The 25,877-nt window shown below is 39.1% G+C and overlaps 2 protein-coding genes across 6 annotated transcripts in view; one reads left to right on the top strand and one right to left on the bottom strand.

Moving 5' to 3' along the window:
• The window catches only part of PIBF1 (progesterone immunomodulatory binding factor 1), a 113,065-nt gene extending 107,513 nt beyond the window's left edge, over positions 1-5,552 (bottom strand). For all 4 annotated transcript variants that reach the window (XR_011853117.1, XR_011853118.1, XM_072135332.1 and 1 more), the window contains exons 1-2: positions 5,475-5,552; positions 591-841 (exon numbers count right to left, since the gene is read on the bottom strand). Coding sequence is in view for 2 of the 4 variants with exons in the window: in XM_072135332.1 (XP_071991433.1) it covers positions 591-833 (243 nt within the window). In the remaining 2 variants the exon portion in view is untranslated. The remainder of the gene's footprint in view (positions 1-590; positions 842-5,474) is intronic.
• Positions 5,553-5,759: 207 nt separating this feature from the next.
• On the top strand, positions 5,760-25,409 carry DIS3 (DIS3 homolog, exosome endoribonuclease and 3'-5' exoribonuclease). 2 transcript variants are annotated; one of them, XM_072135330.1, is made up of 22 exons: positions 5,760-5,906; positions 6,097-6,329; positions 7,305-7,462; positions 7,617-7,810; positions 8,223-8,296; positions 8,584-8,751; positions 8,892-9,053; positions 9,152-9,262; positions 9,344-9,481; positions 10,476-10,622; positions 10,717-10,833; positions 12,169-12,270; positions 14,094-14,158; positions 15,054-15,138; positions 16,510-16,637; positions 17,061-17,147; positions 18,126-18,282; positions 18,659-18,873; positions 20,271-20,439; positions 20,599-20,757; positions 20,846-20,968; positions 25,120-25,409. In XM_072135330.1, exons 2-22 carry the CDS (start codon positions 6,111-6,113, stop codon positions 25,201-25,203), a joined length of 2,862 nt encoding a protein of 953 aa, XP_071991431.1. In that variant the 5' UTR covers positions 5,760-5,906; positions 6,097-6,110; the 3' UTR covers positions 25,204-25,409. The 2 variants fall into 2 exon arrangements, with proteins under 2 accessions (XP_071991431.1, XP_071991432.1); XM_072135331.1 differs by having other exon boundaries at positions 5,771-5,923.
• The last annotated feature ends 468 nt before the right edge of the window (positions 25,410-25,877 follow it).

Below are 25,877 nucleotides of genomic sequence, written 5' to 3'. Positions count from 1 at the left end.
CTCTGGCCACATAGACCTCCTAGAGACCAAGCGGCTAATACCACCTCATTCTAGACCGTAGTTCACATGGTCATCTGCACTTTACTTTATACATTCTGCTTTGGTCTCCATAATAACGCACACATCTGCTGCTCTACTATTGCTATCTCCATTTACATGCCCCATACCTCTGCCTGTTTTTGTTATTCATGTATGTCCAAGTTGGGACTTTTTAATGATGTTTTAAATTGTATGTTTGTCTATACATTGAAGAATAAAAATGAAATTTGTCTGATTTTGTATATATGCATCCGCTTTTCTTTTCCTTTGTTACAGATATGATTTGCCCGAACGCATGTGGTGCTGGCTTGTAATTATTACTGTTGTTGCATTTAGTCATTTATCAAACAATGATAAATGCATGAGAACAAATCAATGTGAACCATGTCTGCAGCAGTGGAATCTGATTTCTACATTAAAAATATTTCCATCTTTATCTGCAAAACCCCTTTACAGATCACACATGCTGGTAAGGCATAGGGCAAACATTACATGTCAGATTTTATCCTTCAGATTTCCACAAATTGGCACCAATGTTGGCCACTCCATACCTTTGTCAAGTATTCTCCTTTTAGGTTGTCAATCATCAGATTCTTTTGGGACAGCTCTATCTTGACAAGCTGGAGATTATGCAGAAGCTCCTTCCTCTCAATGAGCTGCCTAGTGATTTTAGGAGAGCCATTGCGCTCCTCTGATGAAGAAATGTCATCTGTGGGCACCGTTGTCTCCAGGCTGATGTCCTCCGACTCCAGAGAGCTGGAGATGTTTACTTTTCTGCTCATTTTCCGAGACATTTTAATATCTACACAAGACAAATGCAAAATATTTCTCATTACTATTAGAATGACATATATTTACAATATATTATTACAAACATAACACTTTCCACATGTACTAAAGGTGGTCTTGCCTGAAAGGATCACATCCGACCACCGGCACCTTCTCATAATGTCAGTAATTATGATAATTATGAGCTATGACATATATCTACCATGTTGGATTTCTTAAAGGAAATTAACCATTTAAAAAAAGAAAAAAAAAAAACTTCGAAAGATACTCAACTACGCTCCTCTTGATCTCGGCATAGGTCTTCTCTGAGCCTGACACACCAGGATCACCTAGAAAAGAAAATTATAATAAGCAGCCCGGAACGTGGGGACGCGATGTCCGGCGCTTCAGGGTGCTAATTATAAGTTTCTTTTCCAGGGGATCCCAGCGTGTCAAGCTTAGAGAAATCCAGTGTCAGCATCAACATCAAGAAGAGCGTAGGTGAGTATCTTTAGATGTTTTTTACATGGTTGATTTCCTTTAAAGGAAACCTACCACTTGAAGTGGCAGGTATAAGAGGAAACTACCGAGCACCAGCTCAGGGTGAGCTGGTGCCGGAGCTTATTTTTGTTAGTGTTTTAAACCGCAGTATCGCGGTTTAAAACACTTTTTAAACTTTATGGCTGAAGCTGCTTCGGCGCAGGCAGGTACGCGCTCGTGCGCACGGCTCTCCTTCACTTCCTATGTAGCCGCGTGCACGGTCGCGCGCATGGTGCGCCGAGCACGTACCTCCGTGCGAAGAAGCAGCTCCGGCCATAAAGTTTAAAAAGTGTTTTAAACCGCGGTACTGCGGTTTAAAACACTAACAAAAATAAGCTCCGGCACCAGCTCACCCTGAGCTGGTGCTCGGTAGTTCCCTCTTATACCACTTCATGCCACTTCAAGTGGTAGGTTTCCTTTAAAGAGGTTGTACCAAGTGAATAGAAAGTGAATGTGAATGCTGGAGATACCCAAGTGATGTGCTCTGCAATTTCTGAGACGAATGGGAGGGGCAAGACACATGCTTCTTGACAAGCTGTTCCATTAAATTATTCTCTGGATCAGTGAGGGTTTGTATCCGTGATCATGAAGTTCCCATCATGGACGATGCGACTAATTCGGAATGAGTGCAGGATTTAAGATTCAAATTGCACTTATATGCACCAGGAAGAAGGTGACACATGCAGGATGTCGGGCGCACGATCTTAGTAAATCGCGGCAGAGTGCATTACAGAACGACAAAGCACTTTAGGTGAACTCAGGGACGGGTAATTAAACGTGCCCCATTGTGTGTAATAGGCATCTCATGGATCTCATCATCTCTGATCCGTCTCATCTCTCTTTCTGTGTGTCAGATACTAGTGAATGTTTAGAAAGTAAATGAAAGTGTAGATAAACCTGTACCCTTATAATCTAACCACATTGTCACCACTAGATCTAACAGATCTAATGGGGGTACCTCAGCAGCGTATAAGGATCTTATATATCGCTATGGCAGGGGTAAACAACCATATATGTTGAACTGGGAAAAAGAACTAAACTGACAGAATTAATCAAGACCGTAGCGAACACTGCAGTACGGCCGCAGCTACAACTTTGCATATGTGGTGGGATTGTGCCCAGGTGGTCAATATTTGGAACTATACTTTTAAGCTTATTACGAAAATACGCAATACAAACACCCCTCCATGCCCTGCCATTGCCCTTCTATATATTTATACGAGTGCTTTTTCAGAAAAGGAAAAATGGATAATTAGTAAGTTGTGTGCAGTGGTGAGAACCGTAATCGCTAAACAATGGAAATCACTAAGCTACATCGACCTAGATATAATAAGGGAGAATATGAATGAGTGTTACTGCTATGAAAGATCTATGTGGGAGCAAGACCTTACTAGTAATAAGAATTTTAAGCAAAATTGGAATGGATGGCTGAAGCTGGAACCCCAAGTCCTTAATGGGTACTCTTGTTAGTCAGGTTTCGGAATATTGTGTAGGGGTAATATATTAATATTAATATATCAATTTAATAATGTAAATAGATGAAGGTTAAATTAGGGAATCTCCGGGCCTGTTGATAAATATTTTCCTCCCTGGAGGCCTGGTATTGTATGCTGTGGTCCCTTTCTCTCCTTTCTACCTCTCTCTTCTCTATACTGATGATCTCCTTCTTCTCTACGTCTCCCCTTTTACCCCCCACCTCCTTTTCCATCTCATTAAAGTGCCATTTAGGAATTTGGAGAAGTATATCATCAAAAGATTTTTCTTTCTTTAACTAACTATGTGTATGTTGTATGATCAATAAAGAATGTATTGCAAAGCACACTGTCACCACACAGAGCTAGATGGATCATTATCACCATCCTGGATGAAGGTATGCGCGTGTCGAGCGACACTTTTTTTTTTTTAAATGCGGCGTTTTTTCCGAATCCGTCGGGTTTTTTCACAGCCACGCCCCTGATTTCCGCCGCGTGCGCCGAAATCCCGGGGTAATACAGGGAAAATCGGAGCAAATCAGAAATATTCAGTTAACCCGTCACAAAAACGGGAATCGGGCCCTTGGTAAATGACCCCCAATGTGTCTGGTTAGAGAGTCCCCGCTCACACTCTGGTGAGCTCCTATCACTGAGTGATAGGAGCTAAAACAGCAAAAAAGCTAAGTAAAATTGTGAAGTAAAGGGTTAAAAATTTGTGTTTTCGTGTTAACATCACTAGGGGATTAAAATTTGAGAATTTTCTTTCACAGGAAAACCCCTTTAATATTTACATGGGGCAAAAAAATATTTTTACAACTGTAAAAAAAACTTTTTTCTAGGAGAAAAACTTTCTTTATATGTAGGGCTAAAATGTAAGAAGATATCAAAATCAGAAGCCCAAAACGTGGATAGTTTTGGCTAAAGATGAAACAAGGACCTGGTGCATTATCTTAACCAGAGGTTTCAAAAAAGCGCCTCCAGATAATGGACTGCAGCAGATAATCTTTATCACCATGCAGTGCCTCTACGCCTGAAGAAGGACTTATTCCAACTTCCAAGCGGAAAATGATTTGTAGTTTTATAATCCTGCTACACAATAAAATAAAACAAGAAAATGATCCACTGCTACATCTTCCACAGTCCAGCGCCATTGACAGTGTCAAACATTTCTCCTTTCAAACTGATTGCCATCGAAGTATCATCCATGGGATTCTGGTCCTCTATAGGCAAGACAGCAGGACGCAGGAGTTGTGCCCATGTGCCATGTGATTGTGCATGATTTTATGCTGCCGGGATGACATCCAGTAACATGCTGCACTAGATAGGGCTCCCTTTTCTTTCACAAAAGACATCTCCACTTTAGACAATCCTGACCCATTAAAAGGCCCCCGGTAACCAGCTGCTATCATCGGGGTTTCAACAAGTGAGTGTTCACCTTCCATTCAGCGCCACTATAGGATATACAAAGCATTTTCTAGGTCCCATTGAAGTCAATGGTGCAGGGAAGGACATTACTCTACACAGCAAGAGTTCATATTTGTTTTTTCTCATCATTATAGAAAAACATGTGCAACCCTGGTTCATTTTACCTTTCAGGCAATATTAAAATAATAAAGGATGAAGATTTCCATTGCACACCCCCTGTCGGAAAAGAGAGCGGCAGAGTAAGAGAAGCCTGGAGAATGACATATTCATATAAATACACCCACTAATGTCTCTAGTCACACTGGTCATACATGTCATACACGGGTCATACATGATCACTAAATATGTTGTCAAGCATACGAGTATACAGGGTACATTTGAGATCATATCATTGTACTGTATATTTGATCCCTGACTGTGATGCATCAAACATACAGTTATCATAGTATCATAGTATCATAGTATATAAGGCTGGAAGGAGACGCAAGTCCATCAAGTCCAACCTTCAAGAATTAAATAAATGTTTTATCCCCATAACCCGTGATATTTTTTCTCTCCAGAAAGTCATCCAGGCCTCTCTTGAACATGTACATAGAGTCGGCCATAACAACCTCCTGCGGCAGAGAGTTCCATAGTCTCACTGCTCTTACAGTAAAGAACCTTTGTCTATGGTGATGGTAAAATCGCCTCTCCTCTAGGCGTAGAGGATGCCCCCTTGTCCTGGTCACAGGCCTAGGTATAAAAAGATCTTTGGAGAGATCCTTGTACTGTCCGTTCAGGTATTTGTACATTGTAATGAGGTCTCCCCTCAGTCGTCTTTTTTCTAAACTGAATAATCCCAAATTTTGTAATCTGTCAGTGTATTCTAATCCCCCCATTCCCCTAATAATCCTGGTTGCTCTCCTCTGCACCCGTTCCAGCTCTATTATATCCTTTTTATACACTGGTGCCCAAAACTGTACACAATATTCCATGTGTGGTCTGACCAGGGATTTGTATAAGGGCAAAACTATGTCTTTATCCCTGACTTCTGACCATGTCCTAAAATAGACCCTGTACGAAAAGATTAGGTTATGACTACTTCTACATGACACGGATGATGTTATTACTGGAAATACTGTATTGTTCAGATGCTGGGAGCACTACAAGGAACAGCATGTCTCGCTAGCATTATATCAAATAACTGTATACATGCAGAACACATACAAGTACAGCACACTGCATACATACCCAGCTATCCCTCAACTATCTGGCGCCGCAACAACCGCCGTACTAACCACAACACAACCTGCCAGCAATGCGCCTGCGCGCACAAGCCCCGCCTATTTCAAGTGCTGTCAAATTACATTCACCTCATATTCGCATTGTAAACCCATAAAATACAGAAAAAGGATAAACCGTGTATTCTATAAGAAAATCTAGTTATTATTATATTAGCCGAAATAAAAAGATATTGTACATTTATTCATCACGTGACTTCACCTACGGGTCGTTGACTTCCGGGTTTGAGGGTCACGCCTCGTTTTGAGCAGCGGCGTTGTAGATTGGTTGTTACGTGACCGCTTCCTGCGGCTCCACATGAGTTTTGAGCATGCGCGGTGGTGGTGAGAAAAAGAGAAACGTGTGTGCTGGTGGCAGATCGGTTTCCATGTGGATGTAAAGGTGGGTATTAGTGTTAGGTAAGTGATGCCAGGCAGATCAACTGCTGATAAGGAAGAGACAAGACATTGGTGTAAAGGGGGGCCCTGATAAGTCCATAGTAAAGGCAGTTATATAGTGGGGCCTGGAGGCTGGTTCTCTGCTTGTTTATGTGTAACTTTTACTGATTTCTGTACACTTTTTATGTTTCTAGAACCATCTCAAAAAATGTTGCAGTCAAAGACGTTTATAAAGAAGACTCGCTCCGGCGGTGTAATGAAGATTGTCCGAGAACATTACCTGAGGGACGACATCACCTGCGGATGCCATGGATGTGATGAGTGCCAGCAGGAGAGCCCTGTGCTGCAGATGGAGCCTGTCCTGCAGAGCTCCCTCTGCCCGTCCCCACATTACATCCTACCTGACACCAATGTGTTACTGCACCAGGTAATCCCTCCTGTCATAATGCACTCACATCCGACATATTAACTGTTGGATAGATTGTAGTGTGACTGTAATGTATTCACTGGCGATGTGTCTGTAATGAATGGGCTACAGGCATAGTCCCTGTAAAAGAAACCTGATACTTTACATGCTGGCATTGATGTGGCCACACACTGCTGCATTTAGGACAAATGCTCTTGCTATACCATCCTGATCCTGTGCTGCGACAAGCAGCTAAATTCATCTATAAAACCGTGTATCAGCCATACTTTATGGCCAGAACTTTCACCCTGGTCATCTGTGATGCTAGTATCCCTTAGTCCCATCAGGTCACTGCTGTGCTAGAATGTAAAAACCATTACAGCACTGGACAGTAGTCACTCAGGTGCAGTGCAGTGACTAATAGCATCATTGATGGCTGCAAGTTGTGTGGCTCCCTGCAAAGGGTTTAGTTCAGAAAATATGCTACATGTGGTCCATATTTCGTGGACCAGTCACAGTTATGTGAAACCAGTATTATTGAGTATTCAAGAGAATATGCCGTCTTGGTTTTCTATGTATATCTTTCTGTCTCTGCAATGACAAACTGTTAATTTTGCTACACTGTTGTCAGTGACCAGTATAATAGAAAACAGATAATGGGGGAAATTTATCAACGTGTTGCTGAGTGTCTGCTAGTGAAAAGTTAAACAACAAGTATCAATGACATGTATCAATGGTAAAGGTCTTAAAACCTTGATAAATGTGGTGCAATAAATTTTAGACTGTTGCTTTATGTAAATGGAGCATGTCCAGAGTTAATAACGCAATAAAAATAATATGAGAAAACAATATACACAAATGTATAAAAAAAATAAATCTCCATCTCTCAAAACAGCTGCACCACTTTTAAATACTACATGAACCCACTTTGATTAGATCTAGTTGAATTGAATTTCTTAATCTTAACCATCATTTTCCATACCTCTTTGTGTTTAGATTGACATCCTTGAGGACCCCGTCATCCAGAATGTGATATTGTTACAGACTGTTCTCCAGGAAGTGAGGAAGCGAAGTGCACCAGTGTACAAGAGAATAAAAGATCTAACTAACAATCCTGAGAAGTTTTTCTATACATTTACTAATGAACACCATCGGTAATTATAAAGAACAGTTGTTGGGTTTGCTCCAAGTATTTGTCAGTGGATCTATTATTGAACAAAAGTGAAAAGATATGCAACACATTTTACAGAAGTCTGCATTTGGTTTATGTAAAACCATGTTAAATTGTTTTGTTATTTTGTATCATAGAGAAACGTACATAGAGCGAGAACAGGGGGAAAGTGCTAATGATCGAAATGACAGAGCAATCCGGACTGCCGCTCAATGGTACGCTAAACATCTGAAGAAATCTGCGGATATCAAAAACCTGGAAGTGCTACTCATAACCAATGACCGTGGTAATAAACAGAAGGCAGTGGAGGAAGGAGTTGTAGCATTTACCTGTAAGTAATTCGTCATATGCAAGTTCACATGTGTTTTTACTTTTCTGATACTTAATATCCTTGAAGTGTTGTCTGATAAACTGCTGTCAAAGAGAAAAATTTAAAATTGCGCCAAAATGCCTGATCCTTCAAAAAGTAAACTGTTACCCCCTACAGTGAACCCTGTAACTAAAAAAGGAGCTATTATGCCACACAGAAAAATTGGTTAAAAAAGGAAACAAAAGGTTGTACAGACATAGCTTGCTGTGTCTTTCCATCCTGTGTTCTCCCTAGGATGCCAATCTGTGTGTATAGATAGACAGCATATAAATCGAGAGCTTTCCTGGAATATATGCTGAGCGTATGAACGGAATTTGATGTGAACCTAACATTCTCAGCAGAAACAATTTTTTACCACCTATTTTTCTTTTAGGTGAAGAATACATTAAAAGTTTGATTGCTAATCCTGAGCTTGTAGATCGTCTTGCTTGTGTGTCCGACGAGAAGGTAAAAAGGCTATTTGTGTCATATTTGTCTCCATTGCTGTCTACTTGACTTCTCCATCCACCATTGCTTCTGCCTGTGAAGTTATATTATTTCTTCGAAAATGACACTTATATTCTGGCAGGCAAGTCCTATATAGCACAGTATGTCATTGGGATTATTTGTTTTGGCATACAAGGTATTTGATGTATTATTTGATTCTATATACTTGGCTGCCTTTTTACATGCATGCTCTTACATCCATCACTACTAAAACTTTTCCTATTTTTTATTTGTTCTTTTCTTTCTAGAATGATATAGATAGTGGGAAAATGATATTTTCAGAGCATCTTCCTCTGTCAAAGTTGCAACAGGGTATCAAATCTGGAATTTACCTGCAAGGAACTTTTAGGGCAAGCAGAGATAACTTTCTGGAGGCCACAGTCTGGGTTCATGGAGATTCTGAGGAGCAGAAGGAGGTGAGTACCGATGTCCACTTTACCCGCGAGATGATTACGTTCAGATTCCTCTGGCACATACACTGTTTTCTGTGGAAGGATTCTTAAACCAAATAAGTAGAAAATCCATGATGAACAAGAGCTTTTTGAAACTTTTCCAGATACTCCTACAAGGACTGCGGAACATTAACCGAGCTATGCATGAAGATGTTGTCGCTGTGCAGCTACTGGAGAAAGAGAATTGGGTGGCTCCGTCATCAGTGGTCTTACAGGATGAAGGGGAAAGCGATGATATTGATTCTGTAGAGGAAAAGGAAAAGATGGTAAAACTTGACCTTTAGGTTTTTGAGTGATTGAGTACTAGAATCAGAAGGCAATGAAACAGTTTTAAGTTGATTCTCCTTACTACATGCTTCTGCAGCTACAAACAGCTGGAAATAAGTCTGCAAAACCTTCAGGAAAAGTAGTGGGAATTATAAAGAGAAACTGGAGGCCATACTGTGGTATGCTGTGTAGGTCACAGATCAAAGAGGTTGGTGTCTGATATCCGGCTTTATTGTTGTGGTCTTTTAATTCAGGTTTCTCAATTTCCTCATCTGTTTAACGGTTTCAGTCTTCCCGGCATTTGTTTGTCCCAGCTGACCGGCGGATACCTCGCATACGTATAGAGACGAGGCAGTCGTCAACTTTGGAGGGGCAGAGAATCATAGTTTCAATTGATGGTTGGCCAAGAAATTCCAGATATCCTAATGTAAGTGTAGTGTGCCAGGTAATGTTACTGAAGGGACAATGGTAGCTGCAAAATATTATAGGACAGTGATGGCGAACCTATGGCACGGGTGCCAGAGGTGGCACTCAGAGCCCTTTCTGTGGGCACTCAGGCCATCACCAGAGATGACTCCAGGTATCTTCCTGCAGTCCCAGACAGCCCAGGACTTGCTGTGCACAGAGGTATTTTAAAGTGACAGCTCTACCTGGGACTATTTTCTGCTTTATTGGTGTCCTCAGGGGCTGGTATCAATGAAAACTGTGACAGAGAAGGGAGTATAAATCACAAATAGAATTTCTGTGTTGGCACTTTGCGATAAATAAGCGGGTCTTTGTTGTAGTTTGGGCACTCTGTCTCTAAAAGGTTCGCCATCACTGTTATAGGATAAGAAAACAAATCTATATTATTTGATGTATGTTATTGTAAAAGCTTGGTGCTTGTAAAGTGTGTATTAGAAATTGTATACTAATAGAATGTTATTATATCAATACACTTGTTGATGATCTTTATTTATATAGCGTCATCAAATTCCGTAGCGATTTACAAATCATAGGGGACATACACAAATGTAATATTACATTACAGAGTACATTACAGTCACAGGAGTGAGAGTCCTGCTCGCAAGACCTTACATTCTATGAGGATGAAGGGGTTGACACAAGAGGTAAAATAGATTGTATAATGGTCCAGCCATTCTTTATAAGGGAACAATATAGGATAATATAATAAATAAAAATTCTGCTGCTTGAACCAGACATCAGCTGCCATCTTATACACAAGGTCCAAGGTGAAAGTGACTGCAGAGAAGCCTGTAGCAGGTATATATCTGGTGTTTGCTGGAGAACAGACGGGAGATGGGACATAGGATGGATTAGTAGGGGAGAGTTGAATACAACTGTATTCACAGTGTTACCGATTGCTTATCATATGAATTTTATTTTTAAGCAGCACTTAAAATTATGTTTTGTTTCATTAGGGTCACTTTGTCAAGAACTTGGGTACAGCAGGCGACAAGGAGACTGAAACAGAAGTCTTGCTTCTAGAACATGATGTTCCTCATCAGCCATTCTCCCAGGCTGTCCTCAGCTTCCTTCCTCAAATGCCATGGGCTATAACGCCAGAGGTTTGAATCACACATTGTTCCAATCTCTGTATCCAGTGTTATGTATCAGACTTTGCAGAGGTTGATGTGTATTCCCTTTACTTAACTCCTTCAGGACATGAGGAACAGAATAGATCTGAGACATCTGTATGTGTGTAGTGTGGATCCTCCTGGATGTACTGACATTGATGATGCTTTGCACTGTCGAGAACTTGAAAATGGTAATCTTGAGGTGGGTCTGCTCTACTATGTGAAATCCTTTTCTGCATGAAAAAGCTTTGAGTGTATAGTCCAGCACTGAGGGAATCTCCATGAGAAATTCTTTATTGAGTCAAGTTAAAACCATCCAAAACCAATATATGCAAATAGAAAAAGGTTCAATGGCTCACCTCCATCCTACGGGACATCGTGCTCTGCAATGTGTCCAGACTCCGACATGTAATAGTGGAACCAATGAAAAAGCAATTCACTCTGTCTTCTGTTTTATTCTACTACATTTTGAAAATAAAGCTTTAAAATGGAAGACATCTAGTGCCGGAGTGCATTGCTTTTTCGTTGGTTCCAAAACAAATATATACAATTATAAACAACAACGCAATCTAATCTAATCGAAACAGACATGGCTACAGTCACAAAGGAATCGGCCAATAAAGCACAAAAAACTCACATGTTTTCAGCTATTCTGCATGTTCTAGCATTTCTACCTGTTGAACATGGAAGTTCAGGCACAACATTTTCAGCACATAATGCTGTTAGTAAAGGGGCTGACTCTCGCGGTCTCTGCTGTTAAAGCATTTTTTTTAAATGAGGTTCTGTTGTCCTTTGGAATTAATTCAATGCAGATGCATAATTCGGAGCTTTGCAAGGATGGGTCCCCCCGGTATACATGATGCAGCAGTGCTCATGTGTGACCATCACTGCATAAACCTCATTAAGACTGAGAGTGTTTACTCCACCACAGTGAATGGGCACTCTACTCCAGTTAAACGGAGGACATTGTGACTGACGTTTAATGATAAGTGGAAGCCCATAGTGTTTTAGCAACAGACCATGCGTTTATCTCTGATCCTTTCGATATGTGATAAATGTGTTTTTATAGAAACTTATGTGCAATATAGTCTTTATTGCAGCGAATATAGTCTCATGTCCCCTATAGAATCTATGTCTATTGGGACAACATGTATAATGCTTGAAACGGCCATTTATTCAGTCACTGGCTGTAATAGCATTAACTCTTCTCAGCCGATGATAAGTTGTGTGGTGCCAGTGGTCAACGCAGAATTCCAGGTCACTGATGATGTTAACAGTTAACTACTTTTTAATGGTCGCCTTTAACATTACTAATTTCAACCTGAGGCTCCATTCATTTGGGGTACATCAGACCCCTGTTCTGACACAATAATACAGCTTGTAATAAGAGTTTTCTCTGAAGAACAAATGTGCTGGAAAAATTCCATTTATTTCTTATAAAAGTGCCTAATAAATAGTTAGGAAAGTAAACATCCTATCTCCTGTACATATATTTGATAGGCTGAATAACCTGATTTTATGCTGTCCTTTTGTGAAGGTTGGAGTTCATATTGCAGATGTCAGCCATTTTATTAGACCTGGAAATGCTCTGGACCAGGAAGCTGCAAACAGAGGAACCACTGTGTATCTTTGTGAGAAGGTAACTATCAGAAAATGGTATCCATTATTCTCCTATAATAACTAGAGGTTAGTTCACAACTGTGTCCAGCTGGTGGATAGCGGACAAAATAGTGCAGCATTGTGTAACTTTTTTTCCGCTGTTAGTAAACGAAGTTTCATTAAAGTCTATGGGGAACAGAAGGTGAATGGTAGACCTTCTTTTATGCTCTCCTGAAACGCAGCTGTAAACCAGGCCTAGGTCCTCTGCAAACTGAGTGAACAGATGTATTACGTGACACTTTAGGGCACCAAGATCAATCACCATTTTGTTTATTTAATATGCATTTTGTTGGTCTCTACTGTTGGTGGTGTTGTACATTGTTAAAAACGTCTGTTTGATTACCAACTATTCCAGTTATTCAGTGATTGTGTGACTTATCATTGAATAACTACAACAAGTTGCAAAAATAAACCACATTGTGGTTATTGTGACTTTTTGACAGCAAAAAGTTGCAAGGGACAACATAAGAGGGATAACCTACAAATCTAGCTTTGGTTTGGATAGTGCACGACTGGATTTATTAACTGTGATTTTTTTGAAAAGTCAAATGGAATCTCACAGAGACAGTCCAGCCCCCACCCCTGTCTATGTAAAGTTGATGCACCCAAAGCTTTGACTTAAAAATATATATATAAAAACACTGCATGGAAGAACAGTGCCAATGCATAGATCAATGATAGATTTGACGGATAGCGATCTCAAAATACAGCCTAAAAACTTTGAAGGTGCCATATCTAATGATAAATTTTCCCCCTTTCTCGCATAGTATCTGTCTGTCTTGGTCTCTTTCTCTCTATGGGGCACATGTATCATAGATTTTCAGCTGCCAATTTTTCAAGTTTCCTGAAGTTCGCCACCTACTTAATCAGTACAGTGTATCTTAAGTTTTTTCTCTTTGATGTGATTAGTTGCCTGCTTAGGCTCACTTTTGCAACTTTTTGAGGAGTGCGACTTTTGAGTCCCAATTACTAGCTGCAAAAGGAAGTCTGGGTTTTGCATGCTCTGTTTTGCGACTTATTAGGTGCAAGAATGGGATAATTCCAAGCCCAAAAGTCGCACAAGTTGAACAAACATCTGGGCTACAAAGATAAATCCTGCGTACTGCATTAAACTTTGCATTAACTTTGGTACTTTCTTCTTGATTCTGCGCCTAATAAGTCGCATACAGCTAAAAGTCACACAAGAAAAAAGAAACAATAGGGGTAATACATGTCCTATGGGTGATTTTCATTTTCCATGTAAAGTCCCAGAACACACATGTATATTGTAACTTAAAGGTGAGTTGGTTGGCATTGCTGAGGTAAAAAAAAAATGTGTGGACATTCTATAAATATTTGTGGGAAAATCATTTCCCCCACTCTGATATCCCCTACAAAGCAAGTAAAGTAACAGACAAAAGCTAGAGCATGGGGTGGTTTAAGAAACCAATTGAATGCTGTTTCTTTATTTCAGCACTTTTTAAGGATTTTTCTGCTCACCGGTTACTCATTGATAATATCCATATCATTCTTCAAAATATCCATATCATACAAAACTTTCTCTTGAGTTTTTGTAATGTGGAACTAGCACAGACAGTACATATCAGGTCTTTTTTGCTTCTAGAAATGGCCACATTGACAAGAGGTGTTATCCAGGGAGATCATGTAGAGTGGTCTGTATGTTGAGTGTTTGGTAATATTATGGATTTGATTTTCAACACAAATGATGGTTTTACTCTTCTTTTTAGTGTTAATCAAAAATAAATGTAGCCTCTATTGCTGGTGTTCATTGTTATATGACAATCTATTGTGTTCTCTTTCCAGAGGATTGACATGGTCCCTGAGCTTCTCAGTTCCAACCTGTGTTCTCTAAGATCAGATGTGGACAGGTGTGTGCATAAATACATATCATTTATCATTTTTGATCCATTTATGATGTCTGTATTGCCGAAGTTTGCAGGTGGATTCTGCCAAATTTATTGAATGCCTGGTAAATGTGGTGCATATTTAACCCCTTTGTGACTGAAGGTTATTGGTGCTTGAATGTCCATGTCAATTTTTGCACTTTCGTTCTTCGTTTTATTACTAATATATTTTGAAAATAACTAAAAATGTGAAAAATATGTTTTTTGTCATTTTTTCCCCATTATCCCAAGTTTTTCTAATAAGCGGTAAAATTGTAACCGAAGAAAACTTTAACTAAAATATGTTCTAAATATGTACAGTACATCACCGTTTTATATGTACAAAGGTAGAGGGTGCATGTGCTTTTGCAAAGTGTCTTTCTATGTGACAGATATCTACTGTTAAATTTACAGTCTGGAATTGAAATCTGCACTTAAAAATCAAATTTTTTTTGCTGCAACTTTATCAGAAGATATCTCTGGCTCAAACAAAACTCTGATATAATATTAGCCTTCGGCTCATTTACATATTTTTGAAAGTTTTTTTTTTTCTTACCAAAGGTGCCCTTTCTTTATGCACTAAAAAGAGTTCAAATTAGTGCATAAAGAAATGGCCATGTAATGCTGGACATCTACCATACATGAAACTGGTAGATTGTTCTTTAAATTGTCTCATTGGACAAACCCAATTTTTCAAAAGTGGAACGAATGGTGTAAAAATATATAGTGTTGAAAATGTCAGAAATATGATATTTTTAAGCAAGAAATCTGAAGTGCTATCTTTGAAATTGCTCACATCCCCATATATGTGCACGTTCTACTAGTATTTCACCACATTTAAGGGAATAAAAGTATTATGTTGCTTCTGTTTGTATTGCAGGTTGGCATTTTCATGTATTTGGGAGCTGAACCATAATGCTGAAATCATAAAGACAAAATTTACCAAAAGTGTTATCAACTCAAAAGTGAGTTCTGCGTTTTTCTAAACTCTCATTTAATATTCATCAGCAGTTTTGGTAGCAAGCATTGTCAGATGTGTTGTAATGGGCTTAAAGGGGTGTTCTCATCTAAGCATTGACATTCAGTTTTATTGATCTGCTATACATATACAATTCTTCAATTAGAAGTTATTAAAAAGAATTTAAAAAGAAAAGAATATTATTATTTTAAAAAATGTTCCCATGTAATAATAACAGGATAATTTCTTATAGACAGTCTTGGTCCCTTAGAAACAAGACTGTGTCCTTGGATACGACCACCTCCGCTGGAGTGATTACACAAAGAAACAAAAGATTTTTGTGTATATGAAATGTCTGGAAGTTACTGCAGCTCTTGTAGTAATGAACCTGAAGCCCAGTGGTCAGGCAGGATTCAATAGCGCATGTCTGGCCACCGCTGCCAAAATGCGAGGTGGTCATATCCGAGGAAGCTATCTCGTTTCTAAGGCACAACATGGCTACATTTATGAGAAATTATCCTGTTACTAATTATTACATGGGAACATCCAATTAAAGAAATGTTTACATATGGCAAATTAATGACATTAAATGTAAATGCCCAGTTGGGAATACCCCTTTTAAGTCAATATTAGAGAACCAATGGCATAGGTACCAGAGGAGGCAAAGTGGGCAGCGCCATCACAGAGTTTGCGAGGCAGGACTCAAGGCATTGTCCCAAGCATCCCCACACGTGCCACCCTCCGCACTGTTTTAAAGTGACAAATCATGAGCTGCCTTAGATTATCATGGGATCTCCTGCTTCCAGACCTCAAAACTTTTCCTGTTTAGGAAGTTCCAATTATCCGGATTTCCCCTTCTCTTTTAGTGGTATTGGTGTCCTTAGGATGCAGATACAGTTGAAAGCTGTGGCCGAGCAGGGAGCTATAAGTTACTGATTAAGTTGCTGTGTTGGTGCTTTGCAATAAATCTGTGGGTTTTAGGTTGTAGTTTGGGAACATGGACTCTTAAAGGTTCCCTGTCACTGGCCTGTGTTCTGTTAGTCACCTTCACACAACTATTGTCAGTCTGAGAAGTACTGGATGACTGCTTTTCCCCGCACTGACCACAGCTGTGTGACGTGAGCTGTAAGTTATGATGGCATGAGCTTCCTATTCTATCATTTCTGAAGCTTTATATGTGAGGTGTAGGAGTATATTCATCATTGAAGAGCTAAGTACATCTTATTTCACTATGATGCAGTGTATTTAATGCACAGACACCACTAGTCCGTGTATAAAGAGTTCCCCTTCTCCTTGTTCAGCAATGAATGTGGATCTTATTAATAAGAGCTGGAAGTGTTCTGCAAACAGTAGCATGTTGTTAACTTCTCTCTGGCAGGCTTCCCTTACCTATGCAGAAGCACAGATGAGAATTGATTCTCCCAACATGAATGATGAGATTACCAAAAGTCTCCGTCTGCTGAATAAATTAGCAAAGATTTTGAAGAAGCGAAGAATAGATAATGGGTAAATTATTGAATATTTTTTTTTGTTTCTGACCTTTTGCAATAAACCTCTGTAATCTATCATTGCCACTGAAACGATTTGATTGTTATATGGATATAATGGTGCAAGATAAACAATTGAACCACAATACATGTTTCCCTAAAGGTAAGTCGTTGTTGTCCAACCCCTCAACATTACAGGTCTGATAGGACCACAAGGCTGAGTTTATCTTTCTTACAAATTTTTTTTTAAATCAAAACCTAAAAACTAAGTTGTTATATTCTAGTATCATGGACAGGATCCTGAGAGCTTCTTTTCCTATAAATTAACCCTTGGTATCTCAACTGTTTTTTTGTTTTTTTGTTTTTCACCATATTTTATAGAAACTAAATTGTAAGATGATACACTGACTGAAGGCATTGTATTTGTGTCTTTTTATTGCAGTGCTTTAACCCTTTCTTCACCTGAGGTTCGATTTCACTTGGATAGTGAAACCCATGACCCGATAGACCTGCAGACCAAGGAACTGAAGTATGTTGTGAAACAATTTTTTTTTTTTTTTTTGTTGCAACTTATTTTATACTTTATAATAAATATCTCCTTGTCTTTATTGTCTGAACAATAGTTATGAATGCCAATAATTACGTTATATATTTTTGTTTCTCTAACCCTTTTCTGACCGAGGGTCATTGATGCCTAAATGTCCATGTCAATTTTTGCAGTTTTGTTATGTGTTTCTTAACAATTGCTATTATAATCATGTTTGTTTGTTTTTTTCATGACGTGGGACATTTTTGCTTGATAGGATAGTCTTATTAATTACACACTTTTTCTTTTATAAAATGAGCTTATCAATTTATAAAAAATTTAAAAATTACCGTAAGCTTTTTTGGATTAAAGTTATTTTAACAAGTAGTTAAACTGAATAAACTTTTAATAAAGTGTGTTATAAATATGTAAAACATTATTCCATCATCCTTTCCCAGGTTCAGCTACAGATGCAGAGTGTGCATGTACTTCTGCAAACTGTAAGCTAAGTCTTTCCTGCAGCCTACATTCTGCATTCAGTTGACAGGCTGGAAGGGGGCAGACTTCAATCCCCTATTACTGCTGAATCTAGAAACACAAATCTGGTGTCATATTAAACAGGAGACTTGTGTATGGATGCTTTACGGAAACTGAGATATCCACTGTTAAAGTTACTGTCCAGAAATAGATTCTTTTACTGCAAATTTATGAGTGGATATCTCTGGTTTTGTGAAGCATCCATACACAATCCGGATCATGTATGTATCATATATACACAATCCTGATTATATTAAATGGGATATTCTTCTGAAAACTGTGTTTTTAGGTGCCAGGGTTCAGGAGATGTAGCCGTTTGAAGTTGGTCTCTGTCAAAACCTTTTATAAATGTCCTATTTGCACAGGGCATTGCATATAGCCGTATGGCAATCGTTAAGGCATTAGTATTCAGTTTAGTAATCAAGTAATTTTACTGTTTTTAAGGGAAACCAATTCAATGGTGGAGGAGTTCATGTTGCTTGCTAATATATCAGTGGCACAGAAGATATACGATGAGTTTTCAGAGTATGCTTTACTACGGAAGCATCCGGCCCCTCCTCCAGGAAACTATGACATCCTTGTAAAAGCTGCACACTCCAAGGTGATGATACTGACCACTGATCACAAGAATTGCATGGGGAGGAGGGGAATCCGTGTTTAATCCTTTAATCTTTACCCCGCCCCAGCTGTGCATGTGTCTCTGCATTTAACTCCTTGAGACTCCCAAAAGATTGCAAAGTAGAATTAATTGGAGTAGCAGAATTCATGTACAACTACAGTAATGTTTAAATGGGAACACAAAACTAATATTACTGTGGATGGGGAAGAAGGCTTTTGGGGGGGAAAGTCAACCTTTAAAAAAAAAACAAAAAAACATTTTTTTTCAGATTTTTTTTTTTTTTTTTATACTGTATGTAATTCATAATCTGGATTGGTAAATTGATGCATAACGTAATCTTTATATCATTTTATTTTAGAATTTGGAGATTAAGACAGACTCCGCCAAGGCTCTTGCTGATTCCTTGGATAAAGCAGAGTGTGCAGAATTCCCTTATTTGAACACGTTATTGAGAATCCTGGCAACTCGCTGCATGATGCAGGCCGTATACTTCTGCTCTGGAATGGATAATGACTTCCACCACTATGGTCTAGCCTCTCCTATATACACACACTTCACTTCTCCCATAAGAAGGTTTGTAATAATGGGGAACTATTGAAACTTTGTATAGATGACATCAAGAAATAGACACAAGTTTGTATGAGTGCACCATTGGGTAGAAATATTAACTGTGTTTATTGAAATGTATACAGGATTATCTAACCCTTCTGTGCTTGCTTTTAGATTTACTTAATATTGTATTCCATTGTGCATTGCTTTCTTCAAGTACACCTTTTTTTTTATAGATTTTTATCATGATGTACATAATTCAACAAACATTTTCAATAACCACTCTGGTGACTAAATTTATTAAAAAATTGTATAGTTAGACTCAAATCAGAATTCTAGTCCACGGAACACAATGGTGTTCTCCACAGTATTACAAATCTTTATTGATCGAAAAAGATGTTCGTCTGGCCCAAAAATAAATAATTATGGTCTTCTCATACAGCATGTATAGAAAAATGTCCTATAGATCTTAAATGACCTCTACCTTCAGAATACCTGATGGTAGATGCTTATACTCTCCTCCCTGTCCCATGCTGATGTGCAGTAATCTCCTTTTAGTATGGATAAGTGGTGCAGTGGTTTAGAGAATTAAGGGTTTTAAAAACATGCAAATTAGCCTGAGGCGCTCTGCAGAGTGCCTCCAGGCTCCTCCGATTAGTACCGTAATTATGCATGGCTCCTGGCCCGGCTGGCTCTGCCTACACTAAGTGGTGTGACGTCACCGGCTCTCCCTCTGCAGTTCTCATACTAGGCGCAATCATAGCAGAGTGTATAGATGTAATGCTATGATCGCCCATAACGTAAGAACTGCAGAGGGAGAGCCAATGACATTTACACTGGCTTTTTGATCGCTGTGTAGGCGCCGCTGGTCGGGCCAGGAGCCATGTATAATTACTAAACAAAAGGAGCCAATTTACATTTTTTTTTTTTTTTTTTTTTTTAAACCCTTATTTCTCAGAAATGCTGCAACACTTATACATACTAAAAGATGATTACTGCACATCGGCACAGGATGGAGGGGAGTATAATCATCTACCATCAGTTATTCTGATGGTAGATGTCCTTTAATGAGTCAACTTTAGTCTATTGCTCTCTACGTCCAGTAGGCTTCTGTAAAGTAGTAGCCGCATAATATGGCAGCTGATATGATCATGGGCAGAAAAGTATGAGGTTTTAATTGGTCAAAACAAGGTTGGTTTTATGGGGAAACATATGGGGGAAGCTTTAGCAAAAGAAGGGTGGCATTTAGTTAACAGGGCTCTAAGGGGACCTGTCACTAGCTGTGTTTGTGAAAAATTTGGTGACAGGTTCCCTTTAATAACATCCTAAATATAGGTCACAAATGTTCTAATTATGGAAAGCCCCTTACTTGTGTAATAATATTTATAGAACCCATATAACCAGTTTCTTTTCTCTTGTAGGTATGCTGATGTCATAGTACATCGGCTGCTGGCTGTAGCTGTGGGTGCAGACTGCACTTATCCAGATCTTACAGACAAACATAAACAGGCCGAAATCTGCAAAAATATCAACTTCAGGCATAAAATGGCACAGTATTCCCAACGAGCGTCTGTTGCCTTTCACACTCAGGTATGTGTCCAACTGCATGTCTTACCCCTATTGCATATCTGTTGGAGGTGACCTAGTAGCAGGAGTTGTGCAATGTTAGTAGGTCAAATCTAACATTTATGTACTTATCTTTTTTTTTTTTTTTAATGCTTCCCGAACACCTGTATTGTGTTTTCCCAGCTCTTCTTTAAAACAAAAGGAATTGTGAATGAAGAAGGATATATCCTGTTTGTAAGGAAAAATGCAATAGTTGTTCTTATCCCAAAGTTTGGTTTAGAAGGGACAGTGTTCTTTGAGGGGAAGAACCAACCAAAATGTCGTCTAACTTACAACGATGAGGTGAGTAATGCCATTAAGGTAGAACCGTAAGAAATAACATGTATGTATTTTGTTTATCTATCTACATATAATTAATCTTATGTTTTAGATTCCTTCACTCACTGTCGAAAATACAACTTTCTTCATGTTTGACAAAGTAACAGTTAAAATTACTTTGGATGCATCCAATATCCAGCATCAAAAAATTTGCATGGATTTAGTAGAACCTCAGGTTAGTATTGTTCATTATTTTTTTAAATAGTTACAATGATGCACATTATAAGAAAATGTATCATGTAGTCTCCTGCTGGTGTTGATTGCTTATCCATGAGCGTATCAAAACTATGGATAATGAGAATGGTGGTACAAGTTTTGGGAATAATAACCAATAATTCTGAGAAAGGGTGCTCCAGAATTGTAAAATTAAAAATACAGGTGGCAGGTCTTCTGACAGTGGGTTTTAAGGCTATATTCACACGACGGTACATACGCCCCCATAGGCTGCCAATGGGTGCGTGGAGCGATACTGCGGCACCATAGCGCTCTGTACACGGGGAAAAGATAGGACACGTCCGTTCTTTCTCCATGTTACGGGGCCGTGCGTAAGATAAGGAATGTTATTACCAAGGAAAAAAACCCTCTACATTGCAAATCTGTAAATAGCTACATTTGTAATATGGTTAGATACTGGCTCATATCACAATATAAAGTGCTCCCCCCACTCCCCTATGGAAAGTCTCTCTGGTTACTTCTGGTTAGTGCACCTGTTGGTGAGATATCATTGACTGACAGACTGGGAGAGAGGCCAAATCATGGGACCAAGAGAAGCAGGATGGTTGTTTCAACAAGTTATAACTAGATGTGATAAACAAGGCACCAGAGAAGACTGTATGATCCATCCCATATGAGTGACGCTGATGGCTCAGTGATCAGAGGCGTAACTAGGAAAGGCAGGGCCCCATAGCAGACTTCAGAATGGGGCCCCCAAGATATAAGCCTTTACGTAATATGGTGCTGCATAACCTTAAAGGGAACCTATCAGCAGGGTTTCAGTTATCAGGTTAATGGCTGCCGCATGTCCCGTTATACACTAAACAAATACTGTATGTATTTTTTAAAGATTATTTTTGAGAAATGTCATTTAGAAATGGTACTTATGTCTATTCAGCTTTTGGGGCCCAAGTCATTCAAGCAGCAGGAGTCGTGGAGTCACCAGGAAACACCTGCCCACTTGACTCAGGCTCCAGAAGTTGTATAAAGATAGATACCTTTTCAAACAAGCAGATATATTCAAATACATGTTTTTGTTGTATATATTAGGACCCACAGTAGCTGCCATTAACATGATATGTGAAATCCTTTTAAAATACATTTGAAGTTACGTTTTACAGTCACAAAATATTGCAGCCTTTCAGTAGGATAGATTATTTATGAGAGATGGACACGTGGCACCAGCGCTGATCAGAGGAGAGCAGCTTCCAGCAGCTTTACTACACACAGTGCAGAGACAGAAGTAAACAGTGCTGCCCATTGTGTAGTGGTGCTTAACCGTAACTGCAGGGTCACATCCTCATTACTAACCTGTGCTACACAGAGGCTGATAATATCCTGCAACTGGAAAACTCCATTTAACTTGACTTTAAATGTATTTTAAGGTTTTGGCAGAGCATGTCGGATTTATGTATAGTATATTTTTTTATTTATACGCATATTTGTACATATACCTTCATATACATGTTTATTTACATATACACATGTATAACCCTTATACACATACAGTTATGCACTGATACAAATACATTTTATACTCGTATATATACACACATTCACTCAGTTATATACATCATGTGTGTATAATAATATACATTATAATATGAGTTGTATACATTTTTAAACTCACATATACATGTATACACACATTTATACGTGCAAAATACACTAATATATACACATGTATAAAATCGTATACACATACAATTATAGACTCATATATAAACATGTATACTCATAGACACCTTATACACACAATATACTGTACACTCATATATAGATTATTCACTCTTATATACACATTATACACTCATATAAACATCATACACACAATGAATAAACTCATATATACAGATGATATACTCAAATATACGTTATACACTCATTACATACATTTTATACTGATACACACACATTATACACAATATATACATTATACACTCCTATATATACATTATACACACATTATATACTCATATATACATTATACACACATTATATACACATTATATACTCATATATACATTATACACACATTATATACTCATATATACACATTATACACTCATTAAACACACATCATACACTTTATACATACACATTATACAATCATACACATTAGATACTTATAATACATTACACAATCATACACACACACATTATACACTGCTATATACACTGATTTATATACATCATACACTCATATATACACATATCATATACATATACCTCCCCTGCACACTTACACTTGTATTTCCTGGGAGCAGCGTCCAGTGATCTTGTCACAGGCACTGGAGCTGGTTACATCCCAGGAGACATTGTCCAGGCAGAGGGGAGGAAGCATAAGGTAGGTAGTGGTTGTCACTAGATCCTGCTCGCAGCTCAGCAGCCCTGGGCCCCATGAGACCTGCTCCCAGGACCGGGGGTCTGCAGGCCACATAGATAAGAATGCAGCCGGGTGACAGGACAGGATGTTACCTGAAGTGTCTCCTGCCGCTGCCCTCCTCTGCCCCTCTCCCTCCCGGCATTTCTACACTAAGCAGCAGCTGAGCATAAAGTTCTGCAGCATCAAACATGTGCTGTGCAGGCACATCGTCCCTTCTATAGTTCGTGTGGCAGGTCGGATCCGGGCCCTCTAAGAGGCCGGTCCCCGTAGCGGCTGCTACGCCTGCTACCGTGGTAGTTACGCCACTGTCAGTGATGTATGTAGGGCATCCTGCTGCTCATTGGAGGGGCATACAAACTGGCATTTCTACTGTGTGAAATAATGACGTAGTATGTATACTATTAGTCTAAAATTAGTTTTTGTGCATTGCACACTCTGGAGCTCTACAGGAACATTAACCCCTTAACGCTCTGCGCCGTAGCTCTACGGCGCAGAGGTATAAGGGATGTATGAAGAGGGCTCACGGGCTGAGTCCTCTTTCTACAGAGGTGGGGGTTTTTGCATTTTGCACAAAACCCCCACCGCTAATAACCGCGGTCTGTGCTTGCACCGATCGCGGCTATTAACCCTCTAAACGACGCCGGCAAAGTCGCCGGCGGCGTTTAAAAAGTCGCGCGGGCGCCGCCATCTTTTTTCCGATCGCCACGCCCCTGAACGTCATCGGGGGCGGCGATCGGTTACCATGGTAGCCTCGGGTCTTCTTTTGACACGAGGCTACATGGCTTATGCAGGTTCGTTACAATGAGCCAGTGGCTCATTGTAATGTATGACCTGCAAAAATGCCATATATTGCAATACTGTAGTATTGCAGTATATGGTAGGAGCGATCTGACCATCTAGGGTTAATGTACCCTAGATGGTCTAAAAAATAGTGAAAAAAAAAAGTGTAAAAAATAAAAAAAATGTATAAAATATTAAAAGTTCAAATCACCCCCCTTTCCCTAGAACGGATATAAAACATAACAAACAGTAAAAATCACAGACATATTAGGTATCGCCGCTTCCCAAAATGCCCGATCTATCAAAATATAAAAACGGTTACGGCCGGCGGTGACCTCCGAGGCGGGAAATGGCGCCCAAATGTCCGAAATGCGACTTTTACACCTTTTTACATAACATAAAAAATGATCAAAATGTCGCACAGACCTCAAAATGGTAGCAATGAAAACGTCGCCTCATTTCGCAAAAAATGACCCCTCACACATCTCCGTGCACCAAAGTATGAAAAAGTTATTAGCGTCAGAAGATGGCAAAAAAATGTTTTTCTTTTTTGTACACATTCGTTTAATTTTTGAAAATGTATTAAAACACAATAAAACCTATATAAATTTGGTATCACCGCGATCGCACCGAACCAAAGAATAAAGTAGGCGTGTTATTTGGAGCGAAGAGTGAAAGTCTTAAAAACTGAGCCCACAAGAACATGGTTTTTTTTCAATTTTTCCACATTTGGAATTTTTTTTCAGCTTCGCAGTACACGGCATGTTAAAATAAATAACATCACGGGAAAGTAAAATTTGTTACGCACAAAATAAGCCCTCACACAGTTCTGTACACGTAAAAATGAAAATGTTATGGATTTTTGAAGTTGGAGAGCGAGAAATCGGCCGAAAAACCCTGGGTCCTTAAGGAGTTTAAATTAATTGTCTGTTTGGTTCCCTGAATAGATTCCAGGCATCAACACAACAGAGAACAACCAATGGCAAAGGAATGGCGAACCGATATCCAAGAAGAGCAAGCTGACAAAATAGGATCTCTGTAGAATGACAACAATATTTTACACTGGGACATTTTAAGTCGTTTTATTCTTATTTTTAAGCAGTCGGAGAAGATCCTTGGTCCCTGTCTAAGTGTACTGTTCTTTGGACTCTACCAACTGAATTTTTTTGACATAAGCCAGTTTTATATATCTAGTTTCATTGAGAGTGCATTTTTATAAAACAAACTTCCACCTTTCCTTCTGACTACATTTTTTTTTCTATGAATGTAAGTGGAGTCATTTTCTTCTGAAAGAATCAAAGCCGCAACATGTAGTAATTTCTAGATACCAGATGACTGTGGTCTTTGGACCGCAGTGTCCAGTTTGACAGACCAACCACAGTGCGGAAGACTTTCTAGGCGTCCCTGCCTGCCAGCCAATCACCAGTGCCAGCATTGTGAGAGCTGTTTGTGCTTCTGTTTGGCCAGAAGACAAACTCCATACATCATTGTGATTAGAGATTGTTGATTAGAAAGTTTGGGTCCTCTCATCTCTGTGATGCTAGGAGTCCCATAAAAATAGGTCCCTTTCACACATTTGTGAGCAGAAGGCCTAAGAGTGTGTGTTTTCTTTTGTGCATGTGATATTGGATTGGATTGGGCTGGGTTTACACAGGACGCATGGGGATGGATTTTTATAGAATCCTCCATATCAAAAACATTCCAG

The sequence above is a fragment of the Engystomops pustulosus genome, chromosome 2 (genome assembly GCF_040894005.1).
Source record: "Engystomops pustulosus chromosome 2, aEngPut4.maternal, whole genome shotgun sequence".
NCBI classification, from domain to species: domain Eukaryota; kingdom Metazoa; phylum Chordata; class Amphibia; order Anura; family Leptodactylidae; genus Engystomops; species Engystomops pustulosus.
The sequence above is the reverse complement of the archived record's forward strand: the minus strand, read 5'-3'. Positions and strand labels throughout refer to the sequence as shown.

Excerpts from the sequence above, each read along its gene's own strand:
- DIS3 (XM_072135330.1), top strand. The coding sequence starts at position 6,111 with ATGTTGCAGTCAAAGACGTTTATAAAGAAGACTCGCTCCGGCGGTGTA. Across the intron at positions 12,271-14,093 it reads CTGTGTATCTTTGTGAGAAG|AGGATTGACATGGTCCCTGA; the intron begins GTAACTATCAGA and ends TTCTCTTTCCAG. Across the intron at positions 14,159-15,053 it reads CTAAGATCAGATGTGGACAG|GTTGGCATTTTCATGTATTT; the intron begins GTGTGTGCATAA and ends TTTGTATTGCAG.